We start from the raw sequence: 25,713 nt of genomic DNA, 5'->3' as shown, positions 1-25,713 counted from the left end.
TTATTTCATGTGCACTAGAGTTACAGACAGCTGCGAGCTGCCATGTGGGTGCTAGGAATTGAACCTGGGTCCTCTGGAGGAGCAGTCAGTGCTCTTAACCACTGAGCCATCTCACCAGCCCCTTGTATCTGTTTTTTTTTTAAATGGATGTATGCTTAAACATATTTGTGGAGTACACGATAAGATTTTGATACATTTATATATTGTATAATAAACAAATGAGTACCGCCTTCTTCATTGATTTTTTTTTGTGGGAAAACGTTTAAAAATTTTCTCTTCTAACTATTTAAAAATATCCAAGATAATATAGTTAACCTGTTTCTTGTTATTATCATTATTATTTTCAATTTTAAAATTTTATTTTAAATAAATAATTAAATATTATTATTTTAATACAAAAGCAAGGCTGTAGAGTACTGCTATAGATCGGGGGCAGTGTATTGCTGTGGCATGGACGAGGCTGGGGTTAAATCCCAGAGCCACTAAATAAAGAAATTCGCATAAGATTTTGATTTTGCTGTCCCATGGAGGAAGGACTCTGGATACAGGATGACTCTCAGCTAAGAAGCCTGACCTCTGTTATAACCAGGAGACTCTAAGCTCAGAGATCCATGTCTCAGGCCTCTCAGCAATAGCCAGGAATCAAAGAGCTAGAGGTGCAAATGAGAATATTTTACTAAGTGTAAGAAACACACACACACACACACACACACACACGTGTACGTGTATGCTTGGTTGGGGGCCTCCATCTAATGCCACACATGTTATTGCTTTTTGTCTCCGTCTGGTAAAAAGACGAAGGACGACTCTTGTTTTCTCCCAGAGCTATTGCTTAGACAAGGACTTGGCATTTATTTAATAAAAGATGTGACTAAATTGTGTCCCTTATGGTTATTTCAATGCTTCAAACCTTATAACCCAAATAGGCTCTGACTCTAACAGAAAAAATAAAAACCAGAAATAAAAAAAATGAGAAAAATAACATCTGGGCCCATCTGTACTGTGCACAGCTTTTCTGATCCCAGGATAACTCTCCATGTAGACAAGCTTTGCCTTTCACGGTCTGGGGTCATCCTTTCTGAACAGGAATGGTAATTCTGTGCTGTCCACACAGAGAGTGCCAGGGAATGACTGAGTCTCCCCCATCCACAGAGAGAAGGAAGAACTCCGTCTTGCACACAAAGCTTTCTCTCTCCTGTAAATTTCATGCGGTGGTAGAATTGCACTTGCTTTCGGCCAGATGCATCTTCTCCACACCTGGCAGGGATCTAGACCTGAAATTACAAGATTTATTTCATCTTAATTCTATTATGAGGCATTTAAGTCACAAATACCCCCAAAATGAAACGATCATTTATCATCTTGCCCTGACTGAGCACCTCTCCTCCGCTGACATTCATGAATCCGTAATGCCGAGAGGAGGCTGGATGATTAAGTGTCCGATTAGAGAAAACAGATTAACCTGGCAAACGTCATAAATTTAGCTCATAAGCAGGATGGCTTTATAAATGCTCACGCTAACTCTCCTGTATAAAAATCTTACACCGCCTCCCTCTGTGATGGCTCAATTCGAACGGCTAAGGATAAGATCCCAAAGGACATATCTGATCCGGTTCATAGCTAAAAGGGAGCCGTGAAAGAAAAACACTAACTCACGAAGAGCACACCTCCGGCTTCTCACGGACTCTCATTTTCCCCGTCGCCACGTGAAGGTCCCAGATGCCTCTTTACGGATGACTTTCAATGCACTCTGTTTGGGTGTCGCAGCTAACCCTGAGCTGCAGACCCAAGAAACAGACCCACAGCCGTCTAAACAGAACCTGATCCCTTAACGACCGAGCAGCTGACTACCAGAGAGTTGGTTCTCCCATGTGACCAACGTGGAAGTCAGCAGCTCGTGTTTTGCATGGCTGGGGGTGGCTTTGGGTTGAAGTTCCCTGTATACCAGTGCACAAATCTCGGCTGTGACTCGTTTTAAGCAAAGTCCGGTGCAGCTGTCAGAACTGCAGACTCAGAAAGCAGTCTGCCCCTCCTCCCCTGGCTGGAGTTCCTGGGCAATCTTTTAAGCTGGCACGGGGGCGAGGGGGGGGGGGGTAAGGGAGATCCTTGTTATTCCACAGGTATATTTTTAGCCTCAATGGCTGTTTTTTCTGAAGTCTTGTCCTGCCTGCTCTGCCTGGCCTAAAGAGTCAGAAGTCAAGCTGAGTAAGAGACCTCTTCTGTTGAGATCCAGAACATCTTCAGGGCAGAGGAAGATGCCTCTTGTCCTTCATGAAGGCCAGCCCCATCCCATCACAAGCCAGGTAATTTCCCACTTGGGAAAGCAGGACCCAAGATCTAGGGGATGGAGAACCCCCTTTTACCCTTTCTCCTTCTCTTTCCCCCACAATGAAGTTGCTTTTGGCATGTGGGTAGGGTCATGGCTAGTCTGTCCTCCCTGGCCCCTGGTCTCTAGGAGAGTCTAAGTAAGACTGCTTTGGGTGCGTAGATGCAGGTGTGGGTGAGTCACAGATATCCCTACAGTAACCCATCTTCCACTCTTTGTTGGGCACAGATCTAGACATTCTTTAGGATGCAGGCAGAGGAGACAAACCTTTGGCCCAAAAGGAATCCGCGTCCAGCTCCGTCCCTGTATCCCTTGTGTCCATACTGACTATACCCAAACATTTCTGGACTCCACACAACATGATACTCTTAAAACTGTAACACCCAGCAAGGCCAGAGCTTGATAGCACAAAGTTTGTCCCAGGAAGGTCCTGGTTGCTGAGAGGATGAAACCAAGCAGACACCAGGCTGGGGCTGAGCTGTGAGCAGGTTTGTGTGTCTGCACCAGCTGACTTGGAGGGCCCACCGTGTTTGGCAGGCAGGCATCGAGGTAGGAGCGGGTGGGGGTGTGGGGACGACTAGCAGGTGGGATTGGCAGCCCAGAACCTCAGTGTATGCCGAGGATTTTCAGAGTCCGGGCCTGCGGAATACACGGAGGATGTGGGGGTTTCTGGCCTGCGGTGTGCACGGAAAATCCGGAGATCCCAGACTTGTGTCCTGTGCAGGGGATCTGGGAAGGGCTCAGGATTGGGGCGAGCGCGGAAGACCGGGCCCTGGGAGCCTAGGACCCGCGGTGCAGTGCAGGAGCCGAGCAGGCGCGAGCCAGGAACCCGCGGAGGGGAGCAGGGGTTGGCGCGGGCGCTGGCGTTGACGCTGCGGGAGGGCGACTGTGGCCTAGGCAGTGGCCTTGGCCTCGGGTGGTGCGGATGAAGTCGCCCAGGAACTGCTAGTGGCGCCGCAGCGAGGCCTGGGAGAGCCTGGGAAGCCCGCCGCTGCCTCCAGGGCCACAACATTAGCCAGCTTGAGCAGGGAGGTGCGTTGGGGGAGGGGAGGGAGGCGCTCTGGGTGCTAAGCAATCTTGTTTAGACCCTGGATCCGAAGGAAAGTTCAGAGGCAAGGGAGTACCTGATGTCCGTCATCCAGTCCCCTCTTTTTATAAATGGGGAGCAAGGGGATTAAAGAGACCTGCTTCCAAGTCGGGAAAACTGTTGAGAGGCAGAACAGAAATTGGAAACTCAAACCGCTCTGCAGGGCCGATTTCCCAGCTGTCTTCTCACCTCAGTAGTGACGACAAATAGGTGACAGTTTTGTCTTAAATCTTGAAGCCGTCGGTGATATTATTCTTTGGCAGTTAGTACTGTGATTATAACTCTGGTTCTGGAAAAACGTGAACAGGTCTCGAGTTCTCGGTTCCTTCTTCATTTAACATTTACTGGGCGGGTATTTGTGCCCGGCACTGTTCTAGAAACTAAACCTCTAGAGATAAACAAGAATCAGCCCTCAGTATAGGAAAGCAGAGAAGGTCCCCAGACACCAGTTACAAAGGCAGGTTCAGGAAGGGGATGGGTGAGAAAAAAAAATAGAGCATACCAGGAAAATTCAGGAGGTGTCATTATGGCACGCTGAGAGGCACGCTGGGGACAGGGGAAGGTGTCAGAAGATGGCATCCTGACTGGATCTAAATTAAAGAGAAGGAGGCCAAAATTACTATGGAGGCAGTACTAGGGAGCCTAGAAGGATTCAAAGCCCAGTATGGCTGTGCTATGCCTGAAGGGTGTTTGGAATAGATCTGTCCCCAAATGAAACCTGTCAGGTGCAGGTTAAATGCTGGTTTAAGGATCCATGCTTCCCCAAGGTCTGAGTGTAAGGCATTCTAGACACCCTCTTCACAGAAGCCTCCCAGTGTGGCACTGCTATGGTTGGAACTGGGAAGCCATCCGAATCTAACTGGGAAACTCCTGGAGACTGGAAAGCCAGTGGAATGGTAGTGATGGCGTTTCTTGCTTCCGCTTCCGGTAACATTCTTGGAGGTAGACAGTAAAAAGTTCTCCTACAACACAGACGGCCTTGTGGACACCTGAGCAGCACTCGTGAAATGTCCCTAAACCCGGCTCTGCACAGGGCACTTGTTTCTTTTGATGTATCCCCAGATACATCTGACATTTCGCACTAAACAGCAGCCCGTTTTTGTAATTGAAAACTAAATCTGTCGTCCAAGATGGAGTGCCTATGTTCAAGTCAGTCTTCGTTATATACCGCACGGTTCTGTGCAAGGGAGCTGTTGAGTAAATCACAGCCCCTTGCCTAAGGTCTGATCCTGGAAACCACAGAGATGGGTCTAGCACCACCTGGAAAGGCTTCCAGAGCGGAAGAGAAAAAGGGACTCCCCAGCAAGGCTTCCTTGGTTCATATGTCTTTGTGCTTTTGAACCTTCTCCCTGCAATGGACCTCCGAGAAGAAAGAAAGTTGCAGTGATTTTTTTTTTAGCAGCATTTCCCCTGATTAATTATTAATTATATTCAATGGTGTAAAAGAGCATGAAATTGGCATAGGAAGATAGACTTGAAATTGAATTTCAGACTTGTCACACTCTGCCTGCTTGACTTCAGGCCTGGCGTGAACTCAGCTGGTCTCTACAACACAGTCACCATTCCAATCCTTCGGCAGCCATGTTACAGCCCCACCGCTTTCCCTCCCATCATTTTCTTTAACCCCCAAACCACCATTTATCCCCTAAGTTTTTAATGTTGTCATTTCAAGAACATTACAGGCTGGAGTCACAAGGAATGCAACCTTCTGATACTGTTTTGTATTTTTAATTTTTATTTTTTTCCACTCAGCATAATTCTCTGGAGATTAATTCAGGTTTTGTTGACAAATATTAGTTGTGCATATTAAAAGTATTATCTTTCTATATATTTGTAGAGTATACACCAGTTCAGGCACTTCCTCCGGTACCAATCAGTTCCAATTGTTATTCTACTTTCAAATAGACTTTTAAAGCATCCTCATGAAAAAGAATATGCAGAACTTGCCTTTTTTAATGTCTGTCTTATTTCATTTATTTGTTTTCTTGGACTGTGTTTTTGAAATTTTTCATATATCCTGGATGACAGCTCTTCCTTGCCAAACATATAGTTTACAAATATCCTCTCCCATCCTGCGGGCTGTGTTTTCATGCTTTTGCATGCTTAACTTACTGTTTGGAAGCTTTTAGTTCTGTGTAATCACACTTGGCTGTTTTTGTTGTTTCCTATGCTTTGGGCTGTCCCATCCAGAAAATCAGTAGCCATGTTTAAATCCTGAAATACCTCCTGGGTTTTCTTCTATGACTTCTAGAATTTCTGGTCTGCTATTAGATCTTTGACCCACTTTGAGCTGACTTTTAGATCAACCTCCTGTACATAAATGCTAGATTTAGGAATGGTCTCAGCAATTATTTCATTGGACAGATTTTTCAGTGCCTTTACTTTTCATCTTTTCTGGTATTCCATCTGATATATAGATGATATAGATATAGATAGACAGACAGATATATAGATACAAATATAGATAGGTAGCCTTCAAATTCACATACTGTTTCTTCCACCAGGTCTAGTCAGTTGTTGAGACTTTCCAGGGTTATATATTTTATTTGATTCATAGGCTTCCGTATTTCCAAGGTTTCTGCCTGGTTCTCCCTGCAGAATTCTCATTTATATCCTAAGTTGTCTGCCTAATTTCATGTAGCTGTTAATCTGTGTTCTTCAGGATCTCATTTTGATTATCTTATAATCATTCTTTGAGATTCCAACCACTTTAATTTCTTATGAATCTGTTGCTAGAGAATTACCACATTCCTTTGGAGATATCATATTATCCCCTTTTCATATTTCTGTGCTCTCACATCGAGATTTACACACTTGCTAGGCCAGATGTCTCTACCACCTTTCAGGGGTGACCTTGGTAAGTGGCTTTCTCCTGCAGATGTGTCTTGGCATGTCGGTTTGCTTTGCATTGTTGACTTTGATTCTAGCTGATTTGATGCTAGTTTTGTAGTATAGTTTCCCTATCTCTTCCATGACTATGGCTTAAGAGTTTAGGCATGATACAGAGCACAACAGAGTCTTGGACCCATTCTCCCTATGTGCCGTGAGGGTGGAGATACTTTTTCTCTTCTGATGGGTGGAGCATTGACAGTCTGTGTGGATCTACTTCCACTAGTTTCTTGATGGCCCCATCAGGTGTTGATGTTTCCATCCAACTATTGGTCTTCTGCCCCTGGCAAGGAGCCAGGACTCTTAGAGTGGGACTCACCGGACTTCTATTGGGGTGCACTTGCCCAGTCCTAATAGCATTAAAGTCAGAATTGACCAGATGGCAGCCAGACAGAAGTGGGGTAGTAGTAAGAACTCCAGTGTTTCTGTTGCTTCAATGACTTTCCCTGCCAATAAGTGTGAGGGGCAGAGTTGAGCCACATTTCTCTCAGGAGTTTCTACTTGACTGTGTATGACTGAGATAGGAAGGACTTGGACCTGTGAGATTTCCCAGGACCTTTCCATCAGGCCCCTGTATGCTTGAGAATCATGGGATTCACTTCCCACATTACTCATAATAGGTACATGAATACAAGTCTTGGGAAAAGGGCCTTAGGTACCGTGTAACATCTCCCTTCAATCCTGACTACTGGCCCTCCTCCATACATGGCTAACTATATCCTCAGAGAGCAAATATGCTGGTCTCCGGATGTTCAGAGGCAGCACCTTCTAATCTCCTCTGATTATGGCTCCCAACTCGTACAGATCAGAGTGGGCATCCAGCAGGTTGAGCCGCAGTTCCCCTGCTATGCTATATTGGGTTCAAGAGGCAGCTATCTGCCAAACCAGTGCTGGGGAGTGGTTGTGTGATCCAGGAGAAGAAAGTATGCAGAAACGTTTCGATTCCTGAAAACATCAGTTCACTTTTCATAATAGGTGGTGGCCACCCTACCCTGGGCTATGTGAGATCATTTCCAAAGCCAGGCTTCTGTGCAGCACTTGGGCTACTAATCTAAATGGGCTGCAAACTGGTCATTCGGTGGCTAGGATTATCAGCCTCCGCATGGATGGAACCTCCTGGAACTCTCTTTTACATCACTCCTCCAAAAGGAAGACTCTCTTACCCACACTGTGGGGCTGGGGAGGAGGGTGCTGGGGTGTTTTGTTCCTCTTATTGTTGTTGATGTTTTACTCTTTTGGTTTTTTGGCTTTTTGTCGGGGGGGGGCACCACTCAGTTTCCAAATAAATCACTCACACGGAGGCTTATTCTTAGTTATAAATGCCTGACTTTAGCTTGGCTTGTTTCTTGTCAGATTTTCTTAAATTATCCCAACTACCTTTTGTTTCTGGACTTTTATCTTTCTCTGTTTCTGTATACCTTTCTTTACTTCTTTCTCCATGGCTTGCTGTGTAGTTGGGTGTCTGGCCTCGGGTATCCTCCTCTTCTTATTCTCTTGCTCCTCTTCCCCTTGTTTCTCCTCCTATTTCTCCTCTCTGCCTGCCAATCCCGCCTAGCCTTTCTCCTGTCTAGGTATTGGCCATTCAGTGCTTTATTATATTAGACCATCGGGTGTTTTTGGACAAGCAAAGAATCACAGCCTCACAGAGTTAACAAAAGCAACACACCTTCAAATAATATTCCCCATCATCTTACTATGGCCCCACGTGTCTGAATTGTACTAGACTGCAGCCTCTGTCCTGAGGATTCCCACTACTCTCTGATAGCTGTTGGCCTGTAGAAGGGGGGTGCATATTGGGCATTTCCTCTGATTTTTTAATAAGACACTCTTGGTTTTAAAATTACTTATTAATTTACTTTTTAAATTTAATCCTCTGTGTATGTGCCTGTGTGACGTTATGGGCCTGTGATGATGCCCTGGAACTGGTCTGTGTGTGTACCTGTGTGACTTTATGGGCCTGTGACGATGCCCTGGAACTGGAGTCACAGTGAGCTGCCTGATGCGTGTTCTGGGAACCAAACCCAGGTCTTTTCCAGAGCATCAGGTGCTCTTAGCCACAAGCCATTTCTCCGGCCCCACGTAGTAAGCGTTTCAATTCAGCCATCTTGAATCTTGAGAGAGTGCAAGCGTTGGTTGCCATTTACCCATTGAAGGTGAGCGGAGCTGTTTGAAGCTATTAGGAATAAATCCACTGTAAATATTTGCATACCAGTTTTTGTTAAACATAAGTCTTCTTTGGCTTCATCCCTTGGTAGATGCTTAAAGATAAAATTACTGGATCATATCTTGGTAACAAGGTAAAAATGTAAAGACACAGGCAATGTGTTTCCAGTGTGACTGGATCATTTTGCGCTCCCCCTGGCAATAAACCAGTGAGCCAGTGATTCCATATCTTTGCCAGAGTTTGATATTATCTCTCTCTTCCATTTAAGCTGTGCCGAGGGACATGGAGAAATGTTCCATTGTGGCTGTAATGCACATTTCTCTAATGGCTAGTAATGAATACGACTTGTTTGAAATCTGTTTAATTTCTGAAATATGAAAGGTGTCTTCGTTTCTTCTCTTACATCCTAATTGAACTGTTTGCCTTTCCACTGTTGAATTTTGAGAAATTTGTTTATTCATTTATTCCTCTTAATTATGTGTGTGAAGAGGTGGGGTTGGGTTTATGCCCATGAGTGCACTGTCCACAGAGGCCAGAAGAGGGCATCAGATAATCTGAAACTGGGATCACAGGCGGTGCTGAGTCTTCTGATGAGGATACTAGGAACTGAACTCAGGCTTCTCCAAAGCAGCCTTGTCCCTGAAACCACCAAGCCACCTCTCCAGCTGCATCCTGGGAGGTCTACATGTATTCTTGAGGCTGTCTTCACTTTTGCACTGTGAATATTTGTAATTTTGAGGATAAACAGTCTATTGAGTTTTCCTTCTACAGATCATATGTTTGATGGTAAGTATAAGTACTCTACCAGCTTTTAACACCAAGGCCTTTTTTCCTATTTCTCATGTGTGTGAGACATAAGATCTAAGCTGAAGTCTATTGGTGGTGGTGGACTTGCTTCCACTAAGGATAACTCAATTACCCCAGCACCAATTGCTGAAAATCTATTGTGAGACAACAGATGATTCTCATCGGTTGAAACTGTTTGCTGAGTTCACTTTTCTTTATTTTAAGAAACAACGGCTTTGAACCTGGACCTGCGAGCTGTTATTTCAGCTACACTGAAGTTCTGCGATCCCGGACGTGACGTTGAGGAAAGTGGTAAGCTAATAGTATCCGAGGTTCCGTCTCACACCCACTTGCTAGAATGTGGAAGAGGTCAGTGTGAGAACTCACACTCCCCTCACATGTGAGGGTTCCTCTCTCAGCTTCTGGAGGGTTACTCCCATGGCTTGCTTGTTCTGCCATCTCTTTTTCATAAATTATGATAGACTTTGCACTCTATACGTCAGGTTTCAGACCATATGTCAGAGAATGAAGAACATTAGATATTAAAGCTCTACCATGAAGTCACCCATTCCACAAAGTCATACTACACGTTTCAGAGACAGAACAGGGACCAAGTCACATACGAAACATGGTTCAGTATAAAGCAGACAATAGCATGTCTTACCTACCTGTGAGTTCCTGCTGGTTTTCTCAAGGTGTTCTTGAGAGTAGTAGTTCATTCACAAGGGATACTTTCCACGGTTTGTTGAGATAAATAAGTCATTCTACTTGTTATGTCCATCTTTGTTGTGGTGGTAGTTGTGTTGTTGTTTGGTTTTTCAAGACAGGGTTTCTCTGTGTAGCCCCGGCTGTCCTGGAACTCACTCTGTGGACCAGGCTAACTCAGAGATCCATATGCCTGACTTCTAAATGAGGCAACTGAGGCTCTGCCTGAGTGACCTGCATAGTAGCGGAACCTGCATGTGACAAGTAGAATTCAGGGAGTTTCATCAAAAAGTTGGAGTGGAAAAGACAGCCTTTTATCTGTGAAATGGGCTAATAGCATAATAAACTCAAATAGAAAGGAAAGTTTCGCAGTTCAATAGGGTTAATCAAGATAACGTTTTATGAAGCTTGTTACGTTTCCAAGTATCCCCTGTTCAAATGGTAGTTATTAATAGACACTTGGCTAGAATAGGCTTCGATTTCTGCAGGCTATTGGGGGCTTGCTGATTTGTACTCATGGAAAATATGTTTGTTTAGAAACAAGTACTTGTTTTTCCTAGTAGTGACCAAATTGTGAACTTCCAAATTAAGTAAGATGCAAAAAAAAAAAATTGAGAGGATGGCTCGACTTAATGCTTCATATAATTGTTTCAGTAGTAGTTTTTCAACAGAAGGACTGTTACATGTGGCTGTGTTTCTGTGACAGTGTGGTGAGCGAAGACGTCAACAGACAGCACGCACATACTCAGGGAAACACCCTCCAAATGTTGACTGTTGCTGGAAAAAAACATCAGACTTCTAGAGTGCCAAGAAAGACAGAAAGGAAGGAAGGGAGAGAGAGAGAGAGAGAAAGGAAGGAAGGAAGAGTGTATTCCCAAGTCCTTAGCCTGTGCTATTACAATCGTAATTTAGGTGAGTTTGGAGTTCCTAGCACTTGCGTTTCTTTGGTGGGGAGCCTGCAGAGCTGCAGAACGGGGATATGGTAAGGAACATGTATCATTGTGGAGTAGAGGCTACGCATGTGTATGACACATAGTCTTTCTTTGATTGTGGATGCACGCACACGGCTTCCTCTTGCTGACTCTTTCTATTTCTGTGAGCGCATAGAAAGCGTAACCTCTACAAAAGCCAGCTGTCAGAGCCCTGTGTGCCTTTCAAAGGGTATCGACTCAGAGGGAGGAAATGCTGCCACCTTGGACGTTCCAGGCCTTGTTCATCAATGCAGTGAGCTTCTCCACTTGGCAAACTGGCTGCTTCTGCGGCAGGCCACCTTGCACTGTTTCTGGAATCACAAGTGAAACAGGAAGGGACGGGGTGGGGCAGGTTGTCATGGTTACAGTGACAAAAAGATGTAGCGGGTGGAAGCTAGAGTCTTAAACACGCCACAGGACAGAGCACATTCTGAACTTGGAAGAAGTGTTCCGGAGCCTGCACTGCACCTGAATGTCTGGCTTGACATCCATCTGGCTTGTAACTTGTCCCTGCTTAAAATATAATGGCAGAGTGAGTTTTGCAGTACAAGATAGCTCTTACATATTTTAATGTTCACAGTGTTCAGCATCCACCCACACTCCTGCTTCTTAGTTGTACTGTGCAGCACATAGACTCCCGAAAGAATTCTAATCTTAGACTCTTGACCTCCGACTTCTTCACACAATGAAAGCAAGGGCAGACCGATACTTTCTAGTATTTTTAGTACATTTACATATAAAACAAACATACATTTGCTTTCTCTTTATTGTTCCTTCCTGCTCCAAAGAAGACATGCTTTCATACTTAATACTACTGCAATTTTAGGTAGAGGGAAGTTCTACAAACCATGAATTCTAGATTTAAAGAATGATCATGGTAAGGAAGCATTGTTGCGGAGAATTACGTAAGAGCTAATTAGTGCTTGCGTGCTGGCACATAAAGAATCATCCAAAGAAAACATGCTGCGAGTCTGAGTCTGACTCGGGGAGGTCATCTCAGTAACTTCTATATCCCTCTGCTGAAGTGAAAGCCTTCCTTGGACTCTCTGTCTGTGAGTTGTACCAGCAAGACCATCTCTGTGCCTGTCATTGCAGATGGAGTTTAGTGACTGCTTCAGTCTGGCCTGTCCTCACAGCCCTCGCCCAGGAGACTTGATTGAAGTGTTCCGCCCTGGCTATCAGCACTGGGCACTGTACTTGGGTGATGGTTATGTTATCAACATTGCACCTACCGGTAAGATTTGTTCTCAGGGGCCTCTGTGAGCTCTGTGGTTGTTTTGAAATGAAAAGGGATCATGAACAAAATCATAAAGCAGATAAAATAAAGAAATCAAGTCCAATGAATTTCAAAAATGATATTCAAAGACCAAGACATCATTTAAAAGATTCCACCGACATAGCCAGGCAGTGGTGGCGCATGCCTTTAATCGCAGCACTCAGGAGGCAGAGGCTAGTGGATTTCTGTGAGTTTGAGGTCCAGGACAGGCTCCAGAGCTACACAGAGAAATCCTGTCCCAGAAAAAAAAAATTGCAGAGACTAAATCACACAAAATTAAAAGAAACCCCTATATTTTAAAAAAAAAATCCTCCTTACAAATAAATGACTGAGGGTGACATTGGCTGCCAATGTAGCTAAGTTCTATGTCCTTATGTCTCACACAAGCGGGTGGTTTTAATTAACTTGGCAGCTATTAATAGGTTGTACAGTATATGCCGAATGCTACTGTAGGCACCGGGGCTACACAGCTGTATAGACAGCTCCATGGTGGTGCTCACATTTTCACAGACGGAGGGAGAGAGCAAGAGCAAATTATAGACGTATTAGGAAGGATGTGGAAAAATAAGTGGAGAAGGTGGTTTGTGAAGCTCTTAATATGGGAAGATGGGAGGCAGGGAGGGGGAAGGGAGGGGTGCTGCAGTTAGGAAACTTCTGCAAGGAAGCAGCCAGGGAAGTGAAGCTTCAAAGAGATGAGAAAAGTAGTTCCCAGCGTACCTGGAAAATTGGTGACTCTGAGGAGAGACAGCAGCGAACACCATGATCCCAAGTCACAACGAGGAAAGTTTGGAAACACTTGACAAAAGAAGAGAGCAGAAATTTCAGCTTTGTATTCACCTCAAGGTTAGAGACAAAGACACTGACTGATTTTGTGCCCACCTCATTAGAAAGGGATAAAATGACAGTTGGTAGAGGCAGAGACAGAGAAATAGTCCAAGTGTATCGATGGAAACAGAGCGTTCCATTCACAAGACAGCTGAGCAGTATGTGTTAAGAGTCTTAAAGGTTTCTGAAACTCTGTATCTAATTTTGCTTATGACAGTCTAGGGAAACATTTAGACCTGTGGACAAATTTCATTTCTAATGGTTTAAGAAACAAGACAGTAGCTTAATTTTCAGTTGGGGGGGGGGGGGGGCTGGCGAAGCACATTATGAGTTAAGGTATTAGGTAACTGTGTTTGTTAGAATTCTCTAGTGTATGTAACAGAAATAAGGCTATCACTAGCCTAAGCAAACAAGCAAAGAGACAGTCTATGGATTCCTGGAAGGAGACATCAGAAAGGGTGGAGCTGGCCTCAGAAGTTTTCAGGAATCTAGACGTGTCTAGGAATGTCATCACATTAGGACCTTCAGATTCGGAAGTCGCTTCCCTTTCCTGGGTGGTGGCGTCATTCCCCTGACTTTGTCACAAACCGAGACTCATGTTCTTAGAGTTTCTGACTCAACAGGAAAGAGCTAATCTGGTCTCCATTTGTTTGAGTTTAAAAATCATGGAGAATGACTCTTAATTGGTCCATTGTGAGCCACAATGCCATTTCTGGAGAATACAATGTCATACAGTGATTGGCTCTGACAGTCATCTGGGGGAAGAAATGGGCCATGGTGGAATGGGTGCTAAAGTCACTATAACAGCCATTTTAAAAGCACATTTTTGGACTTGTTCAACTACTTATGAAATAGTCTTAATATGTTATTTAAAAATTTCTAGTTCAAGTACAATATGTGGCATCATACCCCACTTAAAAAGAATTCTAGGTATATCTGTGTATGCAACATCTGTTCATGTACACGGCGAATGTCTACCGTATTGGCTGATGCTTGCTGCTCTGTTGGGGAGACCAGTCGTCACAAGAATATGATGGCCATGCACAACATGATGGCACATGTAGGGAGAGACCAGGGCCTGGCACTAGACCAAGCCGTGAAGAGTCATCTTAGACTCTGTTACTGACACGACAGGACCCGATACAATGCTTCCTGGGTGTGTAGGGAGTGCCTACCAGTAGAGCTATCTCCAAGAGAAGAGTCACAGAGGATTGTGCAGGCAGGGAAGATGTAGCATGGGGCTCCATCCATGTGCAGTGTCTACCAAAGTTAGCTTTGGCTTTAGGACGTTCGTTTGCTGGTCAGACGAAATGACAGAAGAAAAGCGGGAATTTAGCTGCTTCCTCACAGGGCAGCAAGCTTTCCAGCAGGAAATCTGGACTTACATGAAAGCCCAGGGGAGAGCTGGTGTATGAAGAAGTGGGGAGTGCAGTGAGGTGGTTAGGTGAATGTAGCATCATAACTAACCCCTAAGACCTGGAAGACTTCCGACGCTGAGAAGAAACAGGCATCAGAGAAAAATTGGGCAATAATCTTATCCATACCCTGCTAGAACTGCAAAGCTCTCTCATAATAATACCAGTCATTAGAGAACTTACTCCCCACAACCAGGCAGGGAGCCGTATGACATTTGTTTTCTCACTCATAACAGCACTGTAATCAATAGCACAGAGTGCGCAGCTGAGAACAGACGCTTTTGGTTCATTGTGTAAGGAGCAAGGGGTCAGTCTAGGTCTCACGGCGTCTCCGGCATTCCAGATGACACCGTGGACTGGATCCCTTAGCCCCCCTAACTGACATTCTCCCTACAGATGGCATTCCTTCAGCGTTTACAAGTGCCAAGTCTGTGTTCAGCACAAAGGCCTTAGTGAAAATGCAGCTTCTGAAGGATGTTGTGGGAAATGATACATACCGAATAAATAACAAGTACGATACAACACACCGTCCTCTGCCCGTGGAGGAAGTAATGCAGCGGTCCGAGTTCGCCATTGGGCAGGAGGTGGCCTATGATTTGCTGGTCAACAACTGCGAGCATTTTGTGACCTTGCTCCGCTATGGAGAAGGAGTGTCAGAACAGGTGAGTTTCTTTTCTTTTTTCCTTTTTAAGGTGGTGTGAGAAGCTTTTTGTGTTGAGAAAATCCTGTTAGGATAAAGTTCTTAGGCTTCCACCAAAAGGCAAACAAGAAGGACATGTGGAAAGTGGAAAGACTGAAGGGAAGAGGACTCTGTTAAGAATACAGTAAGTTAGTGAAGATACTAAAACCTGGACATCTTGAAATTTGGGCTGGAAGGGACTTGAAGTAGAATCAAGTCCCTAGCTTCCTGTCAATTTTATTGACTCCTCTTAGACACGGTTTTCTCTATTGCTCCCCAAACGGCAATCTCAAATCAACAACTCCATATATTGAAAATAATGTAACCAAACGGAAGGTAAATGGGGATTAATTTGTAGATTCTTCTCCAGGAAGGAATAGCAATGACCAAGGATATGTCTTGATGGGTTGGGAAACGTCTCCTAGTTTCTTATGATACTAGTTTTCAGTGACATGTTGTGATTTGAAGTAGGTATTTGATTCCCTGAGCTTCTAAATGACTTTTACTATATTAACTGACTGCAGATTAACGTACAGTCTTGTGGATTTCCAGCACTGGTTAGCACTATGGTAGCAGAGTCCCGGCAAAGAGAGCATTCACCTCCCTCGCCTTTACTAGGCCTGTCCTCGGGTCAGTACAGTTCCATCTCTGAGGGTGCAACCCAAGCATCATTAGGGTGATGCAAGAGAAAAAGGGAGCCACTCTTTGTCCAAAATACATTCAAGTGTGTTTTGCTAATGTCTAATGTCTAATCAATAGATTCCTATGGCATTATTGGGAGGTGGTGGAAAGTAGGTAGGGCCTCGTTGGAAGAAGCATGTGGAGGGTGCCTGTGAAGTACGCATCCTGTCTCCACCCTCTTCTCTGTTTCTTTTATTTCTGCCTGTCCCGAGGTGAGCTACTTTCCTCTGGTACCACCTAGACTTACTGTTGAGTGGCCTTGAACTTAGAAATGTTTTCTTTAAAAAATGCATAGAAAAGATGAAAAGGGGAGAAAAACTATGATCCTGTTTATCTTTTGCACCGTGTTTTCTGTAGTTGTACAAAATCAGCAGGCAATCTTAAGAAGAGGTTTTAGAATTACAAGATTGTCTTCAGCTATAGAGCAGTCTCATTGCTGCCTGCACATACACAGTCTCTTCCATCAATGTCTCTATCAATGTGCTGTAGTTCTACAACATGACAAGCCAACTTCGGAAACTCATGTCAGCCAAAGACCACAGTTCACACCAGTATTTTCTAACACAATGGCATGTTTTATAAATGTAGTCAAACGTATAATGACATATCCATCATTAAAGTATCGATAATTTCCCTGGACCGAAATTATTCTGTATACTACCTAATCACCTCCCTTCACCCTAGACCTGGACAACTTTATTGGATTCTTTGTACGTGTCTCTATCTTTGTTGAATGTCATATAGTCTTGCCTTCTGATGGATGTATTGTTTTTGTATTCTTATGAGAACTAAATGACATTTTCCACTATGTTCTATCCTTGTCCATGTTTGGTGACATCAGTGCTTGCATTTAAGCTATTCTGATAAACCTGCAAGTAGTCTCTATCTCATTGCCTTAATTTGCAGTTTCCTAATTACATGTGATATTGAGTATCTTTTCATGTGTTTATTTTCTCTATGTGTATCTATTGTGTGATATATTGCTGCATATCATTTTGTTTATATCAAAATTTTGGGTTGTTCATTTTCCTATTGATTTTTAAGATTTCTTTGTATACTTTGGATGAGTCTTCTAACAAATTTCTTTTTTGAAAATGTTTTGTAAAATGTGTTTTTCAATACTTTTCAAATTTTTATAAACAACATTTTAATATTATAATTCAAATAAGTCACTAAAATTGTCTCTATATAAGATGATCACACCCTCAAGTAAGCCTAGACAAGTTGTATGTAAATATACCATGCCTATTGTCAGGAATTTTTACTAACGTGAGCTCTCTGCTGAAGCAAAAATCCCAATCAAGCCAAATCACAACAAGCCAAATTACAAAATATCCAGGTTTACTGGGATTCCTGTGCTCTCAGGTGTCCCCAAAGGGTAACCAGGAGGCCGCTAACATGACCACCAGAAGGAAGGAAAAGAGACCAAGAGGAAACTTTCCAGGGAAGCAGTTTAAATAGACTGAGGGTGTGGTCAAGATTTTGGCAGGCTAGATTTTGTCTGGGACTTGGTGGGCACAGGGACAGGGCCTCCAAAGATGGAGGCCAGAGACTTGGGCTTCCACCTGTTCTTCAGTGCAGCAGTGAGTCACTGAGTCTCAGAAAACAGACAAGATAAATCCTACAGGCATACATGCCCCGCTCTGCTGTTGTGATACATAGCCTCAGGTTCAACCTGTTTCAGTGGGTTCCAGATCCTCAAAATGAGGCCTTTACCATGGCCTCAGACATAAAATCCTGAAAATCGTAGGTATCTAGGGTCAGACTGATAAATTTAAAATCCTGAATAGGCCACGTAGTAAAAAGTCCCCATATGTGTTGCTCTATCAAGACCACCATGAGATGTTCAAATCCTGCAAGTCAGCTCCCACGCTATGTAACTTCAAGAGATTGTCCTGGTTACATGGGATTCTCCTATCTAGAATGAAGTAAAAGGGCATTTGGAGTTGAGAAAGAACACGCACTACACTACTGGGAGGGCCTTTGTCATAATGGTCTCTGCCCTGTGATCAAGTTGTATATTCCTTCTCTATGCTTCATATTTATGAGATTTCTCCGGTATCTCAGGGTTCTAGAGGGTGAAATATGTCTAGTCAGTTCGGGTTGCATCTTGTTGGAGGCTACTTCAATCTCAGGATGCTACCATTTTCCCAGGGTTGGAACCCTCTGTCCTTTGACTCCATTTGGTGCCTGTTATACGCTCATGTTTTTCAGTTCCTGCCCCATGTCCCTGGGTCAGACTTTCTGTGAGTTATGAAGATAGGATATGATTTACAACCTTGATTTTGGCTTCGCTCTTTTTTGTCCTTGGGAGTTTTCTATGCCCTGCATTTATTTCTCTCTCTCTCTCTCTCTCTCTCTCTCTCTCTCTCTCTCTCTCTCTCTCTCTTGCTATGCTGCATGGTTACCTTTTGATATTTTTGGCAAATAATTAAGGTAATGATTATAAATTTTAGATAAAATAAACATAAAACACCCAAGTAAGTAAAAGTGAAATGACAGAAGAAGATGGATTTTTTTTTCATGTAAGGCCAGGTTTGTCTGACTCTTCTCTTCACGAACCGGGGACTAGACAGAGGCAAAGTCTTAATTTCATTCTGTTCTATCGACCAGAAGCATCCTAGGGGAGGAAAGCCTTAGCTTACAGGTTGCTATCCACCACTGAGGAATGTCAGGGCAGGAAATCAAGCAGGTACTTTTGATCCGTACTTTAAGGCAGTCCTGCGTCGATGTGAGATAATGGCTGGCGGAGAAAACCCGGTCCAGAGGGACCAGTGGGATGGGGAATATTTGTAGCTACATTGTATGCTGTTCCACACAACGTTATCTCAAATATAGGAAATTACTTCACATCCAAAAAGTACAGCAATTCCTGATACCTGGCTTGTGGGCTGGTTTATACCTAGCTAGCTTTCTTATGCATCCCAGGACCACCTGCTCAGGGAATAGGACCAGCCACCATGACCTGGGCCCTGCTACATCAATACCCTACAGACATGCCCACGGGCCAATCCAGTCTGGGCAGTCTGTCGACCAACATTCCCTCCTCGGGAGATCCTAAGCCGTGTCAAGTTGACAGTTCATCTGACTAGAAAAGACAAGGAGTCCCAGTTGTCAACTTAGTCCCCTCTGACCACAGGCTAGCAGAACACACGGAGCCTTCCACATGCCAGTTTGCCACAGGGAAGCAGCAGTGAGGAAGAGAGTACAGAGTTTCAGAATAGGTAAGTGGAGGCTCTTACGGTTAGAACTGTTAGACAGAGGGAGCTATCAGCTGTGACCTTGACCGAGTTTCCAGATGTTAAACCAGACCCCACATATTTGAGAAAGATATTTTGCTTTATTTGAAAGCCCTGACTCTTGAGTTCTGGAGACTGCATGTGGTCTTCTGGGTCTGCGATGACTCCAAAGCATCTGAACATGACCTTTCAGTCATGAAACTGCCTTCAAGCCCATGAGGATGCAAGGCAAATATTGGCTGAGTGCATGGAAACCATGAATATTCATTAGTTGCCCTCACCCTGATGATGATTAATACCCTAATGGCCATGAATGTCTGAACTCTTTTATGGACAACTCAATTTGAGAATGGCTTATCCTGTCTATGTGAAAACCAATTCTGTCTACATCAAAAACCATGACAGCTGACTAATATGGACGCTCCTTGAAGCAAACTTAGTTTCCTGTGAGAAAACACTGCTCAAAAGTACAATTTAAGGATTAGTGTTAAGGTTAGGGTGAAGGAAAGGGTTTTGTCAGCTTACAGGAGACAGTTCATCATCACATAAAGGTCGGACAGGGACTCATACATGTGCTGAGTCAGAAACCATAGAGGAATGCCGCTCCCTGGCTAACTCTCCATGGCTAGCTCTCCTTGCTTTCTTTACAACCCAGGACTTCCTATCCGGAGGGGACACCTGCTGGCAGTCAGCTGAGCACTCCCACATCAATCCTTAATCAAGACGGTGCCCCCCACACACACCCACAGGCCAATCTGATGGAGGCGGTTGGTTCCTCTGTTGACATCCCTTCTTCTCAGGCGACTTGGGTTGTGTCAGCTTTACACAAACTGAGCAGCACATGTGTTTATGATGTCCACCAATAGAATGGAGGAAGGAGCTTATAGCTATGTAGCTCAGATCACACTCCTGGGCTATTAGCAGGATAGGCACCGCATGCACACGCATGCGTGCGCGCACACCACTTATTCTAGTATGGTGTAGAGGCTGCTGGAGGGAGAACATGCATCTATGACACTTTGATTTATATCAAAACATCTTGGTAGTATGATCTTAAACAAAAGAACCATTTCCTTACAGTCTCCCGATTTTGCAGAAGAGCACAGTACTCCCTCTGTCACGAGAGGATGATGATGATAAACCAGGAAACCATGTTCATGATCGGTTTAGATGCTGCCAAGTGCTCTAAGTGTCAGAATAGAAAACTATTTATTCTTATATATTTTAAATAATTAAAAAATTATAGCCAGGCAAGTGAGGTGCACACCTTTAATCCCAGCACTTGGGAGATGAAGGCAGGTGGATCTCTGAGTTTGAAGCCAGCCTGGTCTACAGAGTGAGCTCCAAGGTAGCCAGAGATACGTACAGAGAAACCTTGTGTCAAAGTATATATATAATTTTATTCATACCTTATTTTATCTTGGCACTGAACTTTAAATACATTCATTGCACATTAAAATAGATCTTTGGTTTAGGGAACAAATAAAAGCTTCAGGGAGAACATTAACATCATTAGAATAAAATCCTTCTTTTGTTTCTTGTTTCCTTTTAGGCCAACCGAGCAATAAGCACCATTGGGTTCGTGGCGGCTGCTATTGATATCTTCGCATTCCTTGGCTTGTTTCCAAAGAAACAAAGAACAAAATATTAGCAATTTACTGAAGAGATTGGAATTGAAGGAATCTGTAAGGAGAAAGAAATTCTGGGGCGAATACTTATTTTGAACGCATCATAATTTCTCCCGGTCCCCATGATGGATGGCAGACTCTGTAATAAATTGCTTGCTGATTTTAATCTTATCATTGAGACAATGAAAGTTTTTCCCTTCACTAGTATAGACTTGCTGTGGCAGCTTGAACAAAAAGCAGTTGCCTTTTGATGGAGCCAGTTGGGGAGCTTAACAAAACCAAGATCACATTTTATCTTCTGTAAATATTGCTTCCTTTTCCCCAAAGGACAGCCATTTTGCCAGAGAGGTGAAAGTTATTTGCATACGCTTCTGAAAGACAATTGTCAAGGCCAATGTCTAAATTCATATTCCTTTTCTTGTCAGAAAAAAAAAGGAAAGTGGATATTTCCAGTATTGATTAGACGACAACTGGAGGATCTCTGAATGACAAAGCATCTGATTGCTACCCCTGTGGAGGTGTGAGGATTGGAAGGGCTTTTGTGTGTGCACTGCTTAGGGTGCTTATAAATGGTGTGCATGTGTGGCGACAGTCTTGGGTGCCAGTCTTTGCTCTCTGAGACAGGGTATATTGCCCTTCACATCTTAGGGCAGGCTGCCTAGCCCATTTGCTTCCTGAAAGCCTCTTGTCTTTACCCGTGTTTCAATGTAGGAGATCTGGAATTACAGGTATGCACTATGAAGCCAAGCTTCTATGGAAGCTGGGGATCTAAACTCAGGGCCTCAGGATCATGAGTAAAATGCTTTCCCCACTAAGCCACCTCCTGGATTTTTGCTGTTCTTGCAGACTCAGTGGGTTCCCTAGAATCTACTTGTTTGACAGGGATCAGTGATGGGCAATGGGTTGTATTTTTATTGAGTTAAATTGTTCCCTCTAGGTTGTATAGTAGCTCAGTGACTTGCTCTTTGAGCCTTGGCAAGTGATCATTAATATTGATGTAAAGTGCTATATTTAGAATACAAAATCCCATATCCCTTTAAAGACTTTTACTGTAAGCCAAGGAATCCCATTATTTTATTCCTTTGTTTTATTGATTATGTGTTGAATTAAACTACCTTTAAATACCATGCCTGTGGAATTCTCAGTAGCAGCAAGTCCAGGAAAAGTGGAAGGTAAGTCTCTCTACACGAAGACAATGTCAGGTCATCATAGTATTACACAGGCAGCCTGGCAGCCTGTTGGTACCATTATTAAAAGCATGTCAGTCAATAAGGAAAATACATCTATAAATGTGGGGATAGGATGTGATTGGAATATAGTAAAGTAACTACATGAGACTTAATGGAAACCTCACACCTATGAAACTAGTTTTTCCCTGGGGCTAGGAACACTCAAGCCAATGGAGGTGGGCAAGAGTAATGGTCAGCAGAAGAAGTGTGTGCTGCCATCCCAGCCCCGGAGACCCTCTGTCTCTTCTTTAAGTTTCCTTAGCAGGCCCTTCTTATTCTAACCCCTAACTTATTCTAACTCATTCTTCTCCGCATGGTCTTCTGGGAAAGCGTGAGGACACTTTTATCCTGGATGCAGGTCTCTGTTCCTGAATAGCAAAGCATGCGCCATTTCCTAGGATTGTCCTCTCAAGGTAAGGCCAGCTGCAACCACTGGGTTACTTTCCCCTGGTATGCCAACTTCTCAATAAAACATCTTTAGAGAGGGAAAGCAAACTCAGCACAGCATTTGTCTTCGACAGAATTATTCCACTAAAGGAAGTAGTAGAATTCAGAACCAAAAACCTCCTGAGACTCGAAGTCAAGTCTTTCTAGAGAAGTCTAGCATCTCTGCTGTGGGATAATGCTTGGTGCACTTGTAAAGATTTGTCACTTGTGTATGCTTAATAAATGGTGATTGACTAGTAGCCAGGCAGAAAGTATAGGCGGAGCAACCAGACTGGGAGAATTCTGAGAAAAGGAAAGGCAGAAAGTCAGTTACCAGCCAGATGCAGAGGACGCAAGATGAGACTGCCTCACTGAGGAAAGATACCAAGCCACGTGGCTAAACATAGATAAGCATTATGAGTAAATTTAAGTTGTAAGAGCTAGTCAATAATAAGCCTGAGCTAATAGGCCAACTGGTTTATAATTAATATAAGCCTCTGTGTGTTTCTTTGGGACTGAATGATTGCAGGACATTTACACATCTCCACTCCAGAAGATGAACAACACATTTAAAAAAAATGTCAGAAATTCACTTTTTAATTCATGGGTTCATTTCCTTTGGCAACCTCAATTTGCCATGGAAATGGCCGGCCAGTCTTAGGATGAGCAACTCAACATAACTGGCTTTACTTTCCTGTAGGTACTCATTACCCATGCAATTAATGTGACTTGTGCTTGGACCAGCTTTTTTCTCTACACTATGATATGTGGTTGGCCTACATTTAACAGTCTGTAATGGAAGTTCAACTCTATCACCTTCCAAAAGATGAAATGCAATGATCATCTACAACAGGTGATAGGTTGCTGGTACGACAGAAGGAAAAGCCTGTATTTTACTGAATGTATACATTTAACAAATAAAGGCTGCTATCTAAATGTTATACCATATCAAATGAATCTGTTCATTCCAAGAGTCAATTTACTGAGTTTGACTCTCAGCTAAAGGAAACTTTCACCTCTATACTTTCAAGGATGCTTTACATTTTTAAAATGATAAGCTAATGTGCTTTTAAAACAAAATTTATTTTGCTTTTGATGCACAGTTGTGCACACATGTGCACCTGCAGAGACCAAAAGAGGCATCGGTTAAACCCCCTGGAGCTGGAACTACAAGAGGTTATTAACTGCTCAATGTGGTTGCTGGCCTCCAAACTGCTCCTCAGCAGAACTCAACTGCTGAGCGTCTCTCCATCCCTAAAATCTTTTTAAAAGGACTTTTAATGTTGTTGTTTTTTGCTAGTCACTGTATCAGTTACTTTTCTCATTGTCATTAAATACCTGGCAGAAGCAACTAAAGAAAGGAAGGGCTTCCTTGGCTCACAGTTTTGAAGGGATTTCAGTCCTTCACACAGGAAGGTATGTGGGCAGAAGCGTGGAGCATCTGACCACACTGTGTCCACAGTCATAACATGGAAGAAAGGGACACAGGTGCTCAGCACCCTTTCTCCTTTTTCTTCTATCAGGAACCAGGACCATGGGTGGGCAATTCCTCTCATGTCAGTAAAAACTTTGGAGAAACATCTTCACAGACATACCGCAGATGTCTTCTCTACATGACTCTATTGGACTCTCTAAGTCCAATAAACTTGGCAATGAAAATCATTACAGCCAATAAATCAGACAGATTTAAACTTATCCTTCTCCAAACAACTGTGAATATACAAAAAAGCTTAATGGCAAATGTATTTTTTTAGGTATGCACATTGGTGCTGCTAGTTTGAGTATCAGTGTCCATAATGCCATTTACAGCCATAATTTGCTAAAATGTTGAAAACTAAAGATTTTAGAATGGTAAGCCAACAGCCATCTTATAGTGAATCGATACACTGTGGTACTAGTCACATAGTCGCTGTTCATGGGGTTCAACTGAGAAACTGACCATGATTGCAGATGATCTGTTGAATTAACAAACTTGCATTTAGCATTTAAAAGAAAACCTAGTAGTTAATTTCAAATAATCCACCAGAAATACTGCCTCTGGAGCTCATAGCCAAGGTGATCCCCATTAAAGGGACTAACTCATGGGGAGGGCTCGCTGTGAAGGATGCTTCTATTGTCTTTCATGAACAGCTACAATGATCTACATAATTCGACTGATGAAATACTTGCCCAGTAGCCTGGAGTCTCATTCAGGGATCAAAGCCTTCTTAAGAATTTTGTTTGTAAGATGATCAATGATGAGATCAGGGAAGTTTCTAAAGTCAGATTTTGATGTTTTGTGTATTAATAATAATAAAGACGGGAACGTACTTTATGAAGTGAAAAACACATTTAAACAGTTTATTACTTTAGTGTACCTGGAACTGCCATGTTCACTGGCCCCGTACAATAAACAATGGGCATGCACAGAGTTGGTGTGGTTTGCTTATATTTTAGCAGTGCCCACACCGCGCTGATCTCTGTAGCTCTCCACTTCCGCACATCTCCGGCTTCCTGTGCAGTTAGGGTGGAATTCTTCTTCCTTTTGTCCTCTCTCTATCGAAACCATACCAAAGACGTAACAGAAGGAGGGATTTGGTGATCCTGGGCCAAGATAGGTACAATAATGTGCTTCGCAAATTAGCATAAGATTAAGGTAACTTAGCAATGATTAATACACCAGCCAAAACTTTTGAATACTAAAATGCTTTGATTTTTCTTCTCTCTTGATGTCCATACATCTAATGTCATTGCATGAGAGCTGTGCAGTTAAAAGGAAAGTTCAGCATGTTATAGTTTATGAAAACAGTGATCCGAGATGTGCAGGGTTTTCTCTCGCTAGTGAAGGGTATAATGAACGTAAGGTTCTTTGATGCAAGGCTCAATATATTGAAGTGCTCTGAATGCTTAGATGGAGAGAGAAGAGCGGGGTCTGCAACTTTCACCTCTCCACAGAGTTCAGTTTGGAGGACAAAGGGTGATGATGCGGAACAAGCCTGACAGCTGCTCCGGTCATAGTCTGGTCCAAAAGTGTTGTTCTGCAGCTTGCCCGTCCAGCCTGAGTCTCCCTTTAGGGACCTGTTCAGGGCTTTCATAGGCTCTGTTGATGTAGAATCCATTTTTGCCATCGTCTGCATAATCTGTCCTGTTCACGGGAGGCCAGGTAGAGTCTTCTGCCAGCTTCCTCTGCAAGATCCTGTACTGACTTTTTGAGTAGAATCCAAATTCTTTCTTTATCAACAGCCAGAGCTCTCTATTTTGAAGGATGGCATCCTGAAAAATCAGGGGAGAGGTGATAATGAAATCATTGTGGCTAATGAGTGAGCCCCTCACAGCCAGACAGCACTGGGAGTCTGGGACCCCAGGCTTCCTCTCAGCTGAGCTCAATGCTGCTGCTGGTGCTGTTTC

The 25,713-nt window shown here is 43.4% G+C and overlaps 2 protein-coding genes across 7 annotated transcripts in view; one reads left to right on the top strand and one right to left on the bottom strand.

Moving 5' to 3' along the window:
- Nucleotides 1–2,099: 2,099 nt before the first annotated feature.
- On the top strand, nt 2,100–20,842 carry Plaat1 (phospholipase A and acyltransferase 1). Of its 5 annotated transcripts, none has more exons than XM_048453934.3 (5): nt 2,100–2,303; nt 9,478–9,564; nt 12,024–12,162; nt 14,841–15,106; nt 20,596–20,842. In XM_048453934.3, the coding sequence occupies exons 3-5, from the start codon at nt 12,024–12,026 to the stop codon at nt 20,692–20,694; spliced, it is 504 nt and encodes a 167-aa protein (XP_048309891.2). In that variant the 5' UTR covers nt 2,100–2,303; nt 9,478–9,564; the 3' UTR covers nt 20,695–20,842. The 5 variants fall into 5 exon arrangements, with proteins under 5 accessions (XP_048309891.2, XP_048309890.2, XP_085541509.1 ...); XM_048453933.3 differs by lacking the exon at nt 2,100–2,303 and adding an exon at nt 2,719–2,875; XM_085685383.2 differs by lacking the exon at nt 2,100–2,303 and adding an exon at nt 2,793–2,814.
- Atp13a5 (ATPase 13A5) overlaps nt 20,419–25,713 on the bottom strand; it is a 129,689-nt gene continuing 124,394 nt past the window's right edge. For both annotated transcript variants that reach the window (XM_048453938.3, XM_048453939.3), the window contains exon 30: nt 20,419–25,578. In XM_048453938.3, the coding sequence (XP_048309895.3) occupies nt 25,318–25,578 (261 nt within the window). In that variant the 3' untranslated portion in view covers nt 20,419–25,317. The remainder of the gene's footprint in view (nt 25,579–25,713) is intronic.

The sequence above is a fragment of the Myodes glareolus genome, chromosome 2 (genome assembly GCF_982192425.1).
Source record: "Myodes glareolus chromosome 2, mMyoGla1.1, whole genome shotgun sequence".
In the NCBI taxonomy this organism is placed as follows: domain Eukaryota; kingdom Metazoa; phylum Chordata; class Mammalia; order Rodentia; family Cricetidae; genus Myodes; species Myodes glareolus.
Note: the sequence above shows the minus strand (reverse complement) of the source record. Positions and strands in the feature narration are given on the sequence as shown.

What these genes read in the sequence shown, in the direction of transcription:
- Plaat1 (XM_048453934.3), top strand. Translation starts at nt 12,024, where the DNA reads ATGGAGTTTAGTGACTGCTTCAGTCTGGCCTGTCCTCACAGCCCTCGC. An exon ending in TATCAACATTGCACCTACCG is followed by an intron (nt 12,163 to 14,840) that starts GTAAGATTTGTT and finishes TTCTCCCTACAG; the next exon opens with ATGGCATTCCTTCAGCGTTT. An exon ending in GAGAAGGAGTGTCAGAACAG is followed by an intron (nt 15,107 to 20,595) that starts GTGAGTTTCTTT and finishes GTTTCCTTTTAG; the next exon opens with GCCAACCGAGCAATAAGCAC.